Source organism: Trachurus trachurus, assembly GCF_905171665.1.
Source record: "Trachurus trachurus genome assembly, chromosome: 19".
In the NCBI taxonomy this organism is placed as follows: domain Eukaryota; kingdom Metazoa; phylum Chordata; class Actinopteri; order Carangiformes; family Carangidae; genus Trachurus; species Trachurus trachurus.
Genome location: NC_139913.1, coordinates 7,318,624 through 7,336,521, shown reverse-complemented (window position 1 = coordinate 7,336,521; position 17,898 = coordinate 7,318,624). Strand labels below are relative to the sequence as shown.

Genomic DNA, 17,898 nt, shown 5'->3' with positions numbered 1-17,898 from the left:
CTTGTTTTCGATCTTGCTCTGAGCATGATCTAACTAACATTAGGAGTATATTGACCATATGACAACTTGATGAAGGGCATGACTTTTCCTGTGGGCAAGTAAACACAGAGAGTGGGCTGCACAATCATGTGACCTGATGCTTATTTACACTCACACTGCTGTGCTTGTTTCCTTTGCCATGTCACTAAAAGCACAGTCTGCTGTAGCCTGTTGTGAAAGTATTTAATGGACCTAAAAAGACTCAAAACAATCGATGTAGTGACAAGCAGGGGCTGACTGAAGTGTGTGTGTGCTTGTGTATGTGTTTGTGTGTGTGTGTGTTGGGGGAGAATCAATAACCCACTGTCAAAGTCAAATGAATGAGTGAACAAAATAAATGTGTGATTGCACACACTGCAGTTGGTGTGTAGGGAATATAAAGAGGAGAATGAACGATTTCAGTTTCATTGGTCTATTGGTACGAAACTAAATGCAACAATCAAATATTCATCACCAATGACTCTGTAAAATAGGCTACTGTTCACATTGTAAAATGCATTTATTTAAGAGAGGGCCAGTTACAATTTGATTTTATGTTTATATCTCCAGTAGAGTTGCAGCTATTGATTATTTTCTAAGTTAATAGTTTGGTCCATGAAATGTCAAAGAATAAATATATAAAGTCATGTATTGTGTCGAAGCAAACTAAAGATACTAAATTTAGAGCTGTTTTATAAGAGAGAAAAAAACACAAAACTTCATTTTAGGAACTGAAATGGAGAATGTAAGGCATGTGTCGCTTGATAAATGACTGCATGCTTATTTTTGCACTGCAGTCATTGCAATGCAGAATGAAGCTGAATGTGAAGACCAAGAAAGATGAAATTCTTATACTGTAACAACCATATCGTGCCATAGGCTATATCAACATATACTTTCATAATAGTTAATATTATATTTTTGCTTAACACATATTCTACCTTTGTGTATTTTAATGTTTTGTTTCCTCACACAAAAACAAACGGCTTCCCGCGGCCGAAAAGATGGCACATATCTCATCCTCTTGTCTAATTGCTTTGGGATGTCTTAACTCTTCTCCAGAGTGCACTCAGTTTGATATGAGGTTAATTTTATCCTACGTGCTTGCAAAAGTACTCCAGTCAGTTATGAGAACTTCTGATTATATTAATCCAATTTACAGAAATACTCCTGCACGTGTTTATGATGCATCATCAGATTCAGTATCAGCTGAATCTGTTAACGATTTATGTCCTGACATTTCACGTGTAGCACTGAGTCCCAAGCACACTGGATCACAGTCCCTGCTCAGCACCTCTGTTAACACCTTTGCATTTCTAAAGCAATATTCACATTGGTTGCACTACTTTGTTCACTGTCAGCTATTGTGTAATACTCAGTGAGCTGAATGGTGAGGTGTTAATAATGTAGTTACTCTATCCCCATTATTTATAGGAGGACTGAAACTGCACTGCAGAGGGTTTGTCCATTTTTCCCATCTTTGTCATTTTTGCGCTGCATTTCACAGTCGCAGAGACCGTCTCTCCAGGTTGAAGAGGTTTTTCACATGCGTGTGCACTGGGCTGGTCTCAGTAGCTTGGTGTAGTCTGCAGCTCCTAGTCACACGGGACGCGAATGGGCTGAGCAGCTTTCTGCTACTGGGCAGACAGGTTCCTCCACTGTACAGCCAAAAGAAGGGCCTTTCCCCAGTTAAACAGTAGCTTGTTACAGACAATGTTTTTAAATAATATTCACTGTCAGCAGCCCGATCTTGTTACCCTTCCATTCACCCAGAAGCCCACAGGGTGCGAGAGGCAGATCACCTTTGGAATCAAAACAACGTTAATGAGTGAGAGTTTTTTTTTTAGTTGACCTGAGCGAGCACTCTAATGTCAAATATGAACAGTAGAGATGCTAGATTTAGCCCATTGAAATGATCACTGAGCTGTGAGAATGTCACTGCGGTGCGTTTTATTATGCATATACACTACTTAAAAAGGATCATTCAGTTTTTACATAAGCATAGCTTCAGGGCCTGACAGTAGAATCCCTTTGTTTACAGATTGGTCTCACCTTCTCAAGAACAATAACATGATTGGAGCATATCATAAGGGTGTGTACCGTGACTGACGTGTTCCCTTGGCTGACCTGTGCCACTGGAAAATAAGACAGGGTGTCTGGTAGTTGGAGAGCAAAATGCTTGATTTCCCTGCTTTTCTTTATAAGTGGAAACGAAAGTTAAATGTACCAACCATTATTTCCATTGGACTTTAGCTATTAGCTTTGACAGTAAATGCAACGAGCATTTAATTGCCATTCAGTACAGTTTTTTGGGTGATTTATAGTCATTGCTGAGCTGCATCATGTTTTAGTGGAAGATTTTAAAGGGTGTTTCTCACAGTAAAACAAGAGGCAATAGCCACGCTAGCAGCTGTGATGTTGTAATGTTAGGCTAATAGTAAAGAAATCTCAACTGTTGGATCAACTGAAGCACCGGGCAAATTGAATTTTTGACAAGATGATGGAGCTTGTTGAATAGTCAGAGGGTCAGGGTTCACAGAGTCAGTGCATTGCATGTCTGCACCAAAGTGCATAGTAATCCATTGACCTGTCGCAGAGACATGACAGAGACTCTTCACCAAGAATGTAACCAGTTCTGGAGATACTACTTTCACAGTCTGGGGAGCATGACTGCACCAAATCTCATGAACTCCATCCAGTATTTGTTTTTTGTTTTTATTTCCAGTATTCTTCAGGTGAAGATAACGCACCAAGATTTGCAACAATGTCCCAACAAATTCAGGGAAGAAGGAAGCTGAAAGGAAATATGGATGCAAGCAGAGCAGGTTTTGAAATACTCTAGAAGACTTTGGGAAAACCTAAATGAAAGTTTTGTGGGTGAGGAAGGGCCCTCAACATGTTCTTTAGACTGTAATATATAAATATATGACAGCAGAGGTATAAATAACAAATGTTAACATGTTAAAATAAATTTGCAAAACATGAAAGAGCTTGATTTTATCTGGTCAGCTCCCCCTGTCGTAAAATAAGGTAGCTGTCAGATGAGTGAGGGCATGTGCCCATTTTCATAGAACATTTTTTCTCACTATTTACCAGTAGAGCTTAGTAATGGTGATTTTAGAAGATCCCTTTAGTGGGTGTTAGTGCTCCCGTTTTCAGCTCTGAAACAGTGTGTTCCGCTGCAGACCCAAGTCTGCAACAAAAGACAGTTTCCCCCCTTTCCATCTTGTTCTCGTGAATCTTTTAGGTAAATTAGAAAATGTCCTGAGGGTGCTGAGTGGCTCTGCCTGTAGCAAAGAAATCAACCTAAATGAGATACTTGAGTGGTGAGGGTCAGACCACAGCAATGTCCTGGTCACATGACTTTTCACGGAGCAGAAAAGTGAGTGAGCTATGACACAGTGAACCTTGCCCATTGAGACACTCTCTACTCAAACGGAGTCATGGGAAACTTAAGCTAGAGCGAGAACAAAGAGAGCTTGATCCATGGGATGCCACGGTTCCTGAGGCACATCAGTCTTTTTTTTTTTCTTTCAGTCTCTTTGCTGGGAAAAAGAGGGGTGAGCCATGTTAGCTGGGCTCCTTCCAGTCTTAATCAAACTCATAGTCTCCTTTAGCTAGTGGGAACTCAGCCAGCCAGGGATTGATTTAGAGGACTGGGACGTGGGTAAATAGAATCGTTTGTCATGCTCCTGCTCCGAGTTGAGCGCAAGACTTTACATCAGGGTGGAAGTTGCTGATTTAACTGAACTATAAGCTGCTCATCCCCACAGCCAAGTTAGATCTCAGTAAATGTGCACTCCTGGCTGTTTGATCTAGACTTGTGCAGTCTGTTAAACATCTCAAGCATCATTAAAATTCCTTTTTGTCTAGCACGCTTAAAACTAGAAATGAGTCAAGAAGCTCATTAAACTCACATTTGATGAAAAGGGTAAACTGTTGGGAGCACTGTCGAAACAACCGAGCTAACAAAGCATTCATTTGCAATGATATGTAATGGTATATTATTTATTCAAATGAAGCTCAAATATCTCAGAGGTGACAATTTCCTGTTTCTGGGACTATCCTTTTTTTTTTTTTTTTTTTTTACATGAACAAACATCTCTGATAAGGATCTTGTAACCATTTTCTCAAGTAGTAAGAATTATGACCCTGGTCTGTCCAGAATGGGACATTTTTGTGGTTGAAAAATGAAGTTGTTTGTGTTCTCGGGTGTATAAACTATGTAATGCAGACTTAAAGATTGGTAGATTTGGTATTTCTGAAATCCAGTCTCTTGTTACATATTGGCTGATGTACTGTATGGTGGGTCGAGCTCTATTTCCAACTTGGGCGCCCACAGCACTTTGGCAGAGAGGCATGCCCGCTAAGATAACTCAGCCATGATTGTCCTCCGTCATGAAGTATTTTTTCGGACAGTTGAATAGTCAAATAGCTTCGGAAACCCTCTGCCGCAGCCGCCGATGTCTGGCTAGGTTTGGCAATTTCTGTATCTTTTCTACCAACAAACCAACATGTTTAAACAAGTTGTTGTTCCACATAATCTGCCCCCATTCTACACCACTTCTTCACATGAGTATCTGATTTCTCTACTGAAACCAGTGCGATCAGAATAGTGTGAAAGATGCTCAAACACACTTTGTGGCTTTTACACATTAACTGGAAAAACAATCATCAGTTTTGCCAGTGATGCAAAAACAGTTGGCGTTCACGTTCACCTCAAAAAGCACCTCCTCACCGCATTTTCAAATAACACCACCTCCTCCCATAATACTTACAGTGTTGTACGGAGGCTTCCTTTCTGTACAGTTAATTATGAATCACTGTAGGCTATAAAAGACGGGGCTTTCACAGGGGGGACTGTGTGATGTTGTCAGAGGAGATAAAAGGAGCAGCTCTGAGGCTGCAGCCTCTTTGGGGCCCTGGCTAGTCAGTATTCAAGCTCTCTGCCCAACTGATAATTAGCCACACTCTGCTGTCAGCCCACAGGCCCGTCATCCCAAGTTGGGGAAAGTCCCACCTTATTATGCCTCCAGCTGGCCTTTTTTCAGTGAAGGCCCCTGAATGTAACCCAAGCTGCAGAGCCTTGATGTACCTTACAATGCTGGAGATAATCATCTAACTATAATGCAGACATGGTCGAGTACACTCTGAGGCTGACTTTAATGTTTTTTGTTCGCCCCCGCAGGGTCCACTTACAGCGTCTTGTCCACCATGCCGTCCGACTCGGAAAGCAGCAGCTCTCTCAGCAGCTTAGGTGAGTGTGGCGCTCACGGTGGCGTTCAGGTGTCGGGTCCGAGAAACGCTCGGAAGAAAACAAGATCTTCCTGGAAAAAAAAACAATGAGCATGTTCTGAGGAACTAACCACAGTTTTATAAATAACAGTCAGTCATTGGTTGCTGCCTGTTTAGACTCTGAGCACATGCAAGTGATTACACAGATGTGAGAAGGATTTAGAAACCCTCTACCCCCAAACACACACACACACACACACATCCACGCACACACACACACACAGACCTGTTTCATTTAGTCATTCTCTGAGGGAGAGAGGATTTGACTGGTCCATGCCACTGAAAGGGAAACTTGGATTTGTATCAGTGAGGGGATTTCTGTGTCATATATTAAACACGGAAGTAAAACAGTGATTGAAATAATACAGTAGCTGTGGGGTTTCCTCGTACATGTTTACATACTTGGTTCAGTGGCTGCAACAGAGAGATCTTGCTTGTGATTGGTTAATATTTATACCAAGTTAGTTCAGAGTAGACTGAGACTATTGAACCTTCCAAACACACCAGTTGTCTTGTCAGTTTTTTTTGTTAAAACACGCGAGTTACGCATCTCGATGGAACGGCCTTAGTGTGAATTTAAAGAAGCTGATGGAGCTGCGACAACACCACCCCTCCATCATTTGAGCCCTGTAAACGCCACATGCCTCCAGTGACGTGCTGACTCCCACAGGTACGGCCGCCCCAGCCTCCTCCCCTCCGCCGGCCCACATGGACAGCCACCAGGTGAACGAGAAGATGGAGACGGTTCTGTTCCAGCTCAGACACGTGACCCGCGAGAGGGACGAGCTGCGCAAACGCCTGGCTCTCTCCTCGCCTGGAACCACCTTCGATGACTGCAGGTACTGTTCCTCATCTCATGCGCCTTGCCGCCTGTTTTCCAAAACAAACATTTGCAGAAAGGTGCAGTGATCCTGGCGTGTACCTGCACCCGCTGAATAGAGGCTTTTTGCCTTGTCTGACTTTTAAAGGTAACAAAAATGCAAGTAAGCAAAGGTCTTACGTGGTGCGACATTGTTTTAAAATATGCTCAACTCTGTAAAACAAGGGATAAACATCCATTTTTAATGGTACCTGTCTTCCCCCTGTGTTCGCATGAGCACAAAGTTTGCACAGTGTTTCTGCTGATCCTACTTCTGTCATCCTCCCATGTGGCGTCTTGAAAACTCAATTTAGATGCATTTTTGTCTTCCGTCTTCGCTCTCTGTGAAATAGACCAAACTCAAAAGCAGGTCATGACTATGAGCGTCTGAAGCTGCAGTGCATGAAGGCAATGGCAGACCTGCAATCCCTGCAGAACCAGCACAGCACCACCCTGAAGAGGTGCGAGGAGGCTGTGAAGAAAGCAGACTTCTATCAGTAAGTGGAAAGCCTACTACAGGGCTTTTTGTAAATTTTTAAACAGCCGGCACATTTGTGCTATATGCATCCGCACTCAGCCTGCAGGGTTTTAGTCGGTATTCAGTTCCGCCTCTATCATATTCACAGCAGATTGCATAGAACAGATTTTATTTTTGTGAGAGTAATAGGGATGAAGCCTTTATACCAGTCCAAAAGCTGTTAAGCCGTGAAAAAATCCTTGCATCCCTTCATCAATTTAATTTCATCTTTGTGATTGTTTTTTTTTTTCTTTTTTTTTTAAAGACTGTTTTTATTGTCTTCTCAGCAGCATAAATCTTCTCAGACCAAAGGTTGTGACTATAAACTGAATTACTTCTCTTCTATATGTGATGGCCTTCTTGAAGAGTTCATGTCAAAGCATGCTCTGTAATTATCATCATCATCTGAACCCTGTGTGGATGGCACGGCATCTGTGCCATGAGGATAATGCTATGAACAGAGCATTTGTTGTCCCGTGAAATAAGCCGTGCCGAGTCGACGCGAAGGGGAGGCTTGGTCCATTTGTGTGATTTAATGATGCCATACTGTCTCCAAAGTGTAGGGAACCAACATCTGGCCCCAATGCAAACAGACAGATGAAGGATTATTGCCATGTTTAAGCCTCTCCTTCTGGGCCCTGTTTGCACATCAGAGAACGTCTTTATTTATTACTGTCTTTACCCATTGACGCTAAACACCATCCTCTGTGAATGGGGAAACAGCATTCATGCCTGACCTATGAATTGTACTTAGATCAATAAGTCGATTAACACGTATAGGCAAGCATTAGTAGTCGGTAATCGTGGGGGATTTTATTGGTCGTCTGAGCGATTCATGTTTTTACAGTTACCAGTTAATCAGTATTACATAAGAGGCTGTTTGTACTGTTTAATATAAGCATGAAAGTAATTACCACATAATTATTTCATCGCACACCACATTACTATGGAAGCCGAGAGATTAATTACCTTAAGGCTACAGCCAGCTCCTCAGAAACCGAGAGAGAACTAAAAATTCAAATGAAACAGACCAGAACATTTGACAAGTTTATGTACCGAATTAAGCAGTACATGACTACATCAGACTAGCAGGACACAAGCTCATTATACATGTACTCCATAATGAGGTAAATATGATTACTGTATATAATAAATAAGGAATAAGCACAGAACAAGGCAGTGTGAATTCATGCCCCTCCGGTTCCTTTTAGCTTCGGATGGGCATCTTTTCTTGACATCCTGCTGAATAAACAATTAATGAAAAAAAAAAAAAAATTATTTGGAAATAACCAGTTGTGCACTTGTTGCCCTGAGGCATAGTTATCTTTTTGCTTGGCTACAAGTGCAGTAATCCTGATTTGAAGCAGGGCTGGCAGCAGCCGCGGTCTGACGGTCCTTGTGGTGGTATCTCCTCAGCACGCTGCACAGCCGCCTGGCGAGCGAGCACGCCCAGCTGAAAGATGAGCTGGAGGCGGTGAGGCAGGACAACATCCAGCTGGTCCGAGAGCACAACCACGTGAAGCAGGCCTGCGAGGAGCTGAGGAGACTGCACGATGACGACCAGAGAGAGGTGGCTGACATGAGGATGCTCCACCAACAGGTACCTGTGCTACCGGCGGCAGTCCCATCCATGTTAATGCTCACACACCCACATTTGATAACGGATACATTCCCTATCATACTGGCTCCACATGCTTTTGTACTCGGACACTCGTGTCCATCAAGTCCAAAGATGCCCTTGAGATGCAATCATTTGGATCTTGACATTTCAGACAAATCAATTTGTTTCCCTCTCTCTGACCATTACTTCCTAGAAGACGGCATCATTCAGAGAAATGGGGTCAGACAATCGGTCGTCCCATGTCTCCATCGATCAAAACATCCTTTCAGATTAAACAAATGACTTAACCTGTGTCTTTTACTGTTATTCTGACTGCCCCACTGCAGTCAGAAGGTCAGACCATTTCTTACATAACCATGGGGAATGTCTTACGTGGTTCTTTGATAGGAAGGATACATGCCTCATTGTCTCCAGAGTTAGTATCATCATTTGGTAAACTACTGTTCAGCGTCAGGCAAATTAGGAATCAAATTAGCTCAGTGATGTCAGTCCAAAGGCAAACTTTATTATGTAGTTGTTAGATGCCAGTGACATGCTACATACTGTACTTTCTCTTGTGTAGAATCTGTCTTGCTTTGTCCTTCGGTTTGGCCATAATCATCTGCCGCAACAGAAAAAAGAATTAACAAGGAAATGTTGGTGATCTTGAGCTTTGTTAGTTAGGACTGTAAATTGATCTCATAAAATAATGACTGTAAAGGCAGACATAAGTCATCTTGTGCTATATTATTATTATTATTATTATTAATGATGAATGTGAGGCCATTACTTTTTACTGGTCTTTGAATGAGAAACTGCCAAAATAAATGGAGTAGGACTTTTCAGCACTTTTTACTTTCTAAAGTTTCAGGCAAAATCCTGCTTTTTCGTATTGCACAAAATTATCTTGTATAATTATATAGATGGCTTCCTCTTTCTTAGGGTTGTTTTCTTTTTAGTTGACATAGGGAGACAGGAAACATGGCGGGAGATGGGGAGACCAAAACTGAACTGTGCACGTTGCAGTTATATAAACCACTAAACCACCAGAAGGCCCTGAGGTTCCTTATTGGCAGTTTCCCTTCGATCAGCACATTGATGACGCCAATTAAACAGTAGTTGAATTTAAGAACATCCACTACATATCCCAATATTCCCACACAATCCTGTGGTTAGTCTTGTTTATGTTTGCACCACAGACAAACTGCACAGTGTAATTAGAAGCAGACTGAGACTCACCTTTTCTTTACCTGCTCTGTGTGCAGTTCAGACCACATCACAGTTCAAATGACAGCTTTCACAGCAGCCTACACAAACTGAGTCACATGGGCAAGCACTTCAAAGTTTGTTTGAAGTGCACCAAACAGGTTTGGTGTGACAGCAGTGAGCACTATTAGTGTTATGCAAGTCTAAGTGCAGCATTTCATGTGAGGTTTTTACAAATGTTGAGAAACTGAACAAAGAAGCTTTTCTCTTATGGTTCATCTTTTTAAATTGTTAGCCGCAGCACAAAGAAAGATGCAGACTGTCTAACTTCTCTGGAAACAAAAGCACGAGTGAAGCAAAGCTATTTTTGTATTCTATACCCATTAAAGTAAAACTCTTGGCTCTACAGAATCTGGCCTTAAGACTTGCGACCTCAGCATGCAGTGGGGTGCATAAGCATTAATTGATTACTTGTGATGCAGTTATCTTTCTCTGCCAAGACACGGTTAATTGATTATTTACATCAAGTGAACCCGAATTGCAGATGTAAGTGCAGTTGAGTTATGCATTTCTAAATGGACAAATGTCATTTTTATGTAATGGAATAAAAAACCTGAATGATGTGATTCCCAGGTGATGAGGGAAGGGTCATCTGATGTCCTCACTAAGCTGTATGACACAGCCATGGACAAGTTGGAGGCCTTGAAGGGTGACTATGAGGCCCTGAGGAAGCGCTACAACGAGAAGACGGCCAGTCACAACGCAGACCTGAGCCGCCTGGACCAGGCAGAGGAGGACAACCACCGTCTGCAGAAACAGCTGGACATGCTCCTCAAGCAGAGAGACGCTGCCATCCACTATCAGCAGCAGTACTCCTCGTCCATAAGAAGGTAAAGCCAGAAATTATATAGACACACAAACACACACACACACTTACCAGCTAAAAAAAAGTCTAAGGATTAACTGCAGTTGCAACAAACTTTGCTTCAAACTCAGCACTTGAGTTTAATGCCAAGGTCAAATCTGTGCAGTACTTAAAACACTCTTAATCCAAGGCAGATGAAGCTTGCAGATGGGCAGATGTTTTCCAATTTTAACGTTTCCTTTATGACTCTAAAACTTCCAAGAGTGTTTTTTTTTTTTCCTCTCTGGTCTTAGTAGCTGTGGTTTTGATCTTGCGCAACATAGAAAATGTTAATAAAGATGTTAAAAAAGAGCAGTAAAACGTATTAATTAAATATTCTATCTGCTACAGGTTTGACAGCACACAGCAGGAACTGTCCAAGGCCGCATCCCAGAACAAGGAGCTGCAGCGAGAAATGGAGCGGCTGCAGTCAGAGACCACGCGGCTCAAGACCCAGCAGCTCAAGGCGGTGAAGGATTGCGAGAAATACAAGGAGGAGCGGGACTCCGTAATCAGCGAGTACCGACTGATCATGAGCGAGCGGGACCAAGTGATCAAAGAAGTGGACAGACTTCAGACCGGGCTGGAGGTGGCAGAGGCCAAGTTGAAGAACACGTCCTCAGAGAGACGGGTGGCCAGCGAGGAGCTGGAGGCTCTCCGACAGGTAATGAGGAAATTAAATTGGGTTCATTATTTTACACTGAGGACTGAGAGAACAGCTGGTCCCATATTTGATTTACATTCTCAGATTTACTCAACTCCTTTTCATGCTTCTGATCTGTTGATGACGCATTGTGCATTATCTGTGTTACAAATATAGTCACCACCAGTAATCTGTTTATCACCGTTGTCATTGTTCGCTTTGGCAGCATCCAGAGTTTAGTGAGGTTTGGCTGAAAGTAATCATGTGTCATTATTGGTTTTCAAAGGCTACAGTTCAGGATGAGTTGGCTGGCCAATAAAGAAAACCCAAAATGTCCATTAAAAAAAAAAGTACTTGAAGAGAACTCTTTGTAATCTCAACTTCTTCCCCTGAGAGTGAGAGTATGTTTGCTGTTATTAGCACTTTTGTTAAATGAGATGAGATAAGATTTTATTGATCCCTTGGGGGGGAAATTCCAGCATCACACCTGCATAAGAAACAGGCTGAAGAAGAGGGTGCAGTTGAAGAAATGACAAAGAAATAAAAATGGTTTTGACATCTCATAAAAAAGTAGATATCAACACTTTAAAAATAAATACTCAGATCCCATTGCAAAATATTTAATCCCCTAACACACACTGTTAATGTTTGATGTTTGTGTGACATGAAGGAGGTGGCGTCAGCACTGGTGGACAGGGACCGGGCCATCTGTGAAAAGAACGAGCTGCTGGAGAAATACTGCTACGAGGTGAAGGACAAGGCCGAGGCCCAGAAAGAGCTGAGCCAGGCATGCAAGGACATCGAGACGGTCCGGGAGGAGAGGGACGTGGCCCGCAAGGAGAGGACAGAGGCCATCATCCAGAGGGACCAGCTGCTGCGAGAGTATTACCAGGCCAGACAGGTAGCCAGACAGACGGGAGATTTATCATTACAAATGGAGGGATTGATTTATTCGTCCAACAATAATCCCTTCATCCCATCTCGTATAGTAGTAGTAAATGTTTTTTTCAGCAGCTGGCGGGTTTCCACACATTGATTTTGCTGAGAGATGTGTGGATCGCCCATCATACTACGTTTTAGTGTGATTGTCAGATTAATTGCGGTGAAAGTCCTGAGATTCCTGCATTAGAAAATTACCAGCAATTACAGCGAAAAGCTTTTTATCTGACTTTGAAGTGCACAGGCAAACTGCACAGTTTCAAAAATGGATAATTAACCTTAATAACAGTACAGTGTAGGCTAAAGGAATTCATTTTTGCTATGAACTTAATTAGTTTTGAACTACACTTGACAGTGTCCTTGCTGTACAATTGTTATGAGAAAGAGGGAGAGAGACGGCTCTAGTCACAGATACAAAAGCAGACTTTCCCTAAAACGTGCATTCATTATACTATAACTGACCCACTTCAAACCACACCACTTAATCCAATCTATGACTGTCATGCTTTAAACTGCCTTGAATAGACTTCATAGGCAGAGAGTGCTTTTTAGTTTGCAGAATTTTATTTGGGGTGTTTATGATTACTGAAAAATATAATATTTAAGTAATTTGTAAGTTTCTCTGAAGTAGATGTGTTGATACATGTACAAACAAAAATGTAAAAGGAAAAAACATCTAGCAGTCAAGTTAAAGCAGTGGATCAGTGGGTTTGATGATCTAACACACACCAAAACACTACACAGTTGGTTGTGATCATCTCTGCAAAGTTACCATAGATGAGGACTATAACAGTGTTGCATCACTCAGGTTATAAAGTTATAAAGTAATTTGCCAGGAATATGAATTTGCATCAATTTGAATGGCATGTGTGGAGAGTTGCCAGGTACTGTTACACTTTTGAAGTTGAGCCAGGTTCAACTTTGTCAGTTAACTATTACTCAGCAGGGATCATGACACGTAAGCATGAGCAAACGCTGTCATGGTGAACAGTGTGAGTAGTGGCTCTTAAAGGCGATGTAGCAAATATACAGTATGTGTTGCTGGGAAAATGTCTCATAAATTCTTGATGAACAAATTATCAAATTAATCAAAGTTCCTCATATTGTGTCTATCATAGTAGTATCACATTACATACTTATCTGCCTACATCCTTTTGTCTACTCCAAACCCTGATATTCATCATCTTACATGTCCTTCAACTCCCCCAGAAACAAGACACTGCCACTGTGGACATTGAACGAGCCAGCAAGGAGATCGAGATGCTGAGGAAGCAGTACGAGGCCATCTCTCAGGAGCTGAAGGAGGCCCTGCAGGAGGCTGAGGTGGCCAAGTGTCGACGGGACTGGGCCTTTCAGGAGAGGGACAAGATAGTGGGAGAGAGGGAGAGCATACGGTAAGGAGCTGGCTCGACAATATCGGTGTTTTTATAATAATGTTGCATTAACATTGCATGTTGTTGAAGAGAGACTTAGACTGAAATAAACTTGTTTACATTTTGTGTCTTCTGAAAATGTGTTCATCTGTCAGCACGCTATGTGACAACCTGAGGCGGGAGAGGGACAGAGCCGTGAGTGATCTGGCAGATGCTCTGAGGAATCTGGATGACATGAGGAAGCAGAAGAATGACGCTTCACGGGAACTCAAAGAACTAAAGTGAGTCATTCCTGCATGCTTTTTTTTTATACTTCTTGCCCGGCTTATGCCATCTGCTCTATATTTAGGCTGAAAACTTGAATGCTTTTCTTTGATTCCCCTTGTGTCTAAGATGTAGATGTCACATGAGATCTTTGGTGCCACCCGGTGGAGAAACCATGTCACCATCTGAGCAGTTCAGTTCAGTTCATCTCTGAGTGAAGTGACTGTTTATTTGAGAAGCTGATGTTTTATCTGTCTCTATGTGTGCAGAGAAAAGATGGAGGACCAGTTAGAAGAAGAGGCCAGGTTTCGTCAGTTAATGGCTCACAGTTCACATGATTCAGCCATCGATACAGACTCGATGGAGTGGGAGACGGAAGTTGTTGAATTTGAAAAGCACAGAGTAAGAGCTGCTAAGATGTATTTTCAATCAATTTCCCTTTGGAATTAGTCAAATGCTCCATTTACAGTGAAACTCCTCTGGTAACTGTCATCATGTTTTATCTTTCCTCAGGACATGGATTTGAAAGCACTTGGGTTTGATATTGCTGAGGGGGTAAATGATCCATATTTACCAGGAGACTGTGGCATATTTGTCAGCAAGGTGGATAAAGGAAGTTTAGCTGAAGGAAGATTAAGGTAAATGTGAACAAGATATTTTGTTCTGACAAATATAAACATCTTAACCACATAGCATCAAGTCAAAACATTTTTGATCAAGCATTCAATACCAGTTTTTGTATTTGATCCTTTCCAATACTGGAATAATGGAAGTTTGATATTCAGTTTTACTGTGCCTTTTGTGTCCTCTTTCTTTCTTCCTTTATCATCAAATGGTCAATCTGTTCTTGTTCTCTCTGTGCAGGGTGAACGATTGGTTGTTGAAAATTAATGATGTGGACCTGACTAATAAGGACAGGAAGCAGGTGATCAAAGCAGTGCAGAGCGGAGAGGGGGTGATCAATATGGTGGTTCGCAGAAGGAAGTCACTCGGAGGACGGATTGTCACTCCGATCCAGATAAACCTGGCTGGGCACAAAGGTCAGCCTCAAGCTCCAATTAGGAAATAAATGTAGCCATTAAAACTCCTATTATTCCAAGCAACTAATGACTTTATATTGCATTAAATACTTGCAAGAGACAGCTGTTAAACTATATATTTGCTTGTTTTGTTTTGAATAACTAACATAAACTCTCCCTCCCACCTCTCAGATAGTGGCATCGGCCTGGAAAGTGGAGTGTTTGTTGCCACGTTGGCTCCAGGCAGTCCAGCTGCTAGAGACTGCACTCTTACTGTTGGGGACAGAGTGTTGGCTGTGAGTATGCTGACTAAAAACCTTTTAGTCATATGGAAAGTAATTATTCTCATTTAAAGCCAAGAGACAGCTATAGGGCATTGACACTGGCCTTTAGTGCCCCCTGCTGTCCGCAGGCATGTTCTGTTTAAAATCAATACAAACTGATACTATCAAGTGCTCACCATGTATTTATTTCCACAGTATACTGTCTGGATGTCCTTGATGATTTAAACCAATATGCATTATGAAAATTATAAAAATGCAGCATCTGCAGCGTTTTATTCAAATTAATTTTAGATCAATACATCCTAAGGAATTTGTGAATTTTGGGAGTCTTGAATGCAAAGTGCTGTATCTGCCTTGCTGTTCTGGAAGAACGTGGTCATTTCTAAGTTTTTCTCGTGCCTTCACAACAGATCAATGGGATTGCGCTCGATAACAAGTCGCTCTCTGAATGTGAGTCACTGCTGAGGAACTGCCGCGATTCTCTCAGCATCTCCCTCATGAAGGTGAATTCCTCAAACCTACAACACACACACACACAAAACCCACACCAACTACCACTGATCTCAACCCAGTTGTTATGACACCATAAGATATTTATTGTAAACTTTTCACAATGCAAACAAGTAATATTTTGCTCAGAATTAAAAAAGAACTCAAGATCAGTGGAGTATCAGTAACTTGGAAGCGATTGCAACTACACACTGTTTCATATTTGCAGTTTTAAAATGCATCATTTTCTAGTGAAAAGTTTACTAATGTGAAGAACAACAGTTCACATAGTTCATATCTTACAAAGCCTCACTCCCACTGCAAGTCACTGAGGGTCTGTTTGCAAAAATGATCACAATATTCTTTTAACAAGTATAGTAAAATAAGTATTTATTTTACCTCCCTGTCTCCACAGTTCCTCCCACAGAGCTGTTCTGGTCAGAGTTTATTTGAAAATTTGAAGGACTCAGATAAAAGCTCCCGGCTGCAGCCATGTGAGCTGCACACTAGGAACTGCAGAAACTCGAAGCACAACTGCTCCACGCAAACGGACAATTGCAGCTGTGACTTTGGCAGCAGAGGGGAGGAAGCTTGTAAGGATGCAGGAGACTCTCTGGACAGCAGCAGCAGTAGTGCTCATTCCCACCACAAGCCCTTTTCTAACACCTCTTTACACTCCCGCTCCCATTCCACCTCACACACTCCCCCAGAGCCCCACCCGGACTTCTGCTACAGGAGGCAGGAGCTCCACCACTGCCCCCTCACCTTCACCCCTGTGCTCTCCGACTGCAGCTCACCCCAGATGGCTGTGGACCAAGTGCAGAGCTCGCCAACCAAGCAGAGCGGAGGCACTTGGCCTAAAGTGATAGTGGGAGCTTCCATTCCCGAGTACGCCCAGCTGTCCATCTACAAAAAGCCCAAACAGAGGAAGTCCATCTTTGACGTGAGTGCTTTCAGGAGGCCTGAGGTGCCCCCAAAACTGGACTACATGTCTGTTTCCCAGTTGCCCAAGCACTCGCCACAGAGCTCCATGTCTGAATCCGCTCCGACGCCTCCCACCCCACCTGCCAGAAGTGACTCATTCAGGTTCAAACATCGGCAGCAGAACAGCTCGGCGTCCGACTCCACCATCACCACCGGTACCCCTCCGGCCTCCCCGGCTCAAGCTACAAGCCCACAGGATGAGGGAGAGGTGGGAAACCAGCTCTATTACACCAGTGGCCCTTCAGGAGAAACCAAGATCGTCATCAAGAAAGCCGCTGAGGACGAGGGGGGTCGGCACAGGGTGGAGGAGCGCGAAAAGAGGAGGTACCGGCCAAAATCAGCACCAGCGTTGCGGAGGAATGTGACTCCACTACACATCCCTGTTCCCATGCAGGTGAGCTGAGATACAAACATGTATTCATTCTGACTTGCATATCTCCAGTGAGCCACATGCTACTGTCTTAGCTTTCTACGTTTGTAATGGGCCTTTTCCACTGGTGGAAGAACAGCTAATTAAACAATTTTATTTGATCAACAAAATAAACCTTGGAACAGGATGTGTGGGTTTGAGTGGTGCTCAAACGAAACAATTTAATTTTCATGTTGAGATTTTTCTGCACTTGTAAAAGGCTAAGTAATAACTTGATTAATTAAAAAAAAGGATTATGGGATTAATTGTTTGTTTAAGCCCTCGTCTTCTGAGCTGTTTTATTGCCTTTTGCAGGTACAGAGTTTCTCTAATGACGAGTACTCCCCAGAGCCGGTGGACCTATTGCGCTTTTCTCCTATGAGAACTAATCGGTACAGCATGCCCTTTCCACCTCCCAGTTACAGCAGCATCACAACACGTAAGTCAACTGAACAAATAAGCAAGATGCTTACCTGAGTTTTCAAGTCAGGTTTCAACCACTAACTATTCAGATGTTTACAGTCTCAATCTAAAATCTACGGTTGTGCTGCTCTCACATGTTCTTTGTGATTTTTTTTTTTCAGATTCAGTACAGCGAGGTTTAGCCCCATGTCCCGCTGTGACGGCTGTGATGAAGAACCCTGTCTACACCGCCTGGAGCCATGAGATCCAGAGCAACAACTGTCCTCCAGCTCCCAGCTCAGTCCACCCACATTCACACACAAGGTAATAAAATCTGCCAGTCCATTCCTTTTTCCAGACCCCATGCATTTTCCTTTGTTCACGCCTATGTAACAGCAGAAATTTTGACTTCACACAGTAGGGGAAAAAGCACAGAAGCTACTAACGGCTTTAACGTGCCCCTGTTCAATTCAAGTGTCTCAGTAATCCGCTGAGCTGGCGTGCACAATACCAGGACCTTGAAACTGAAGCAGCTAAAGGAAATTCAACCACTTTCAATTTCCATCACTCAAAATATGTCAAAATATTTCAGAAAAAAACCTGCAGTAGTTCTTCTCCAGTGAGTAATCTACAAGTAGTATCAAAAGTACAGAACCTTCTCTGTTTAATTTCATTAGAAATTGAAGATTTGTG

At 42.5% G+C, this 17,898-nt stretch overlaps 1 protein-coding gene across 1 annotated transcript in view; it reads left to right on the top strand.

The window, feature by feature from the left end:
- LOC311002770 (disks large homolog 5-like) overlaps nucleotides 1-17,898 on the top strand; it is a 30,527-nt gene that overhangs the window by 957 nt on the left and 11,672 nt on the right. Inside the window, exons 2-18 of the mRNA XM_083994269.1 lie at nucleotides 5,207-5,275; nucleotides 5,999-6,152; nucleotides 6,526-6,669; nucleotides 8,106-8,289; nucleotides 10,129-10,385; nucleotides 10,751-11,063; nucleotides 11,713-11,943; nucleotides 13,191-13,375; nucleotides 13,510-13,635; nucleotides 13,888-14,020; nucleotides 14,132-14,256; nucleotides 14,483-14,658; nucleotides 14,830-14,933; nucleotides 15,332-15,424; nucleotides 15,826-16,788; nucleotides 17,119-17,242; nucleotides 17,388-17,529. Coding sequence (XP_083850395.1) covers nucleotides 5,207-5,275; nucleotides 5,999-6,152; nucleotides 6,526-6,669; nucleotides 8,106-8,289; nucleotides 10,129-10,385; nucleotides 10,751-11,063; nucleotides 11,713-11,943; nucleotides 13,191-13,375; nucleotides 13,510-13,635; nucleotides 13,888-14,020; nucleotides 14,132-14,256; nucleotides 14,483-14,658; nucleotides 14,830-14,933; nucleotides 15,332-15,424; nucleotides 15,826-16,788; nucleotides 17,119-17,242; nucleotides 17,388-17,529 — 3,523 coding nt within the window. The remainder of the gene's footprint in view (nucleotides 1-5,206; nucleotides 5,276-5,998; nucleotides 6,153-6,525; nucleotides 6,670-8,105; nucleotides 8,290-10,128; nucleotides 10,386-10,750; nucleotides 11,064-11,712; nucleotides 11,944-13,190; nucleotides 13,376-13,509; nucleotides 13,636-13,887; nucleotides 14,021-14,131; nucleotides 14,257-14,482; nucleotides 14,659-14,829; nucleotides 14,934-15,331; nucleotides 15,425-15,825; nucleotides 16,789-17,118; nucleotides 17,243-17,387; nucleotides 17,530-17,898) is intronic.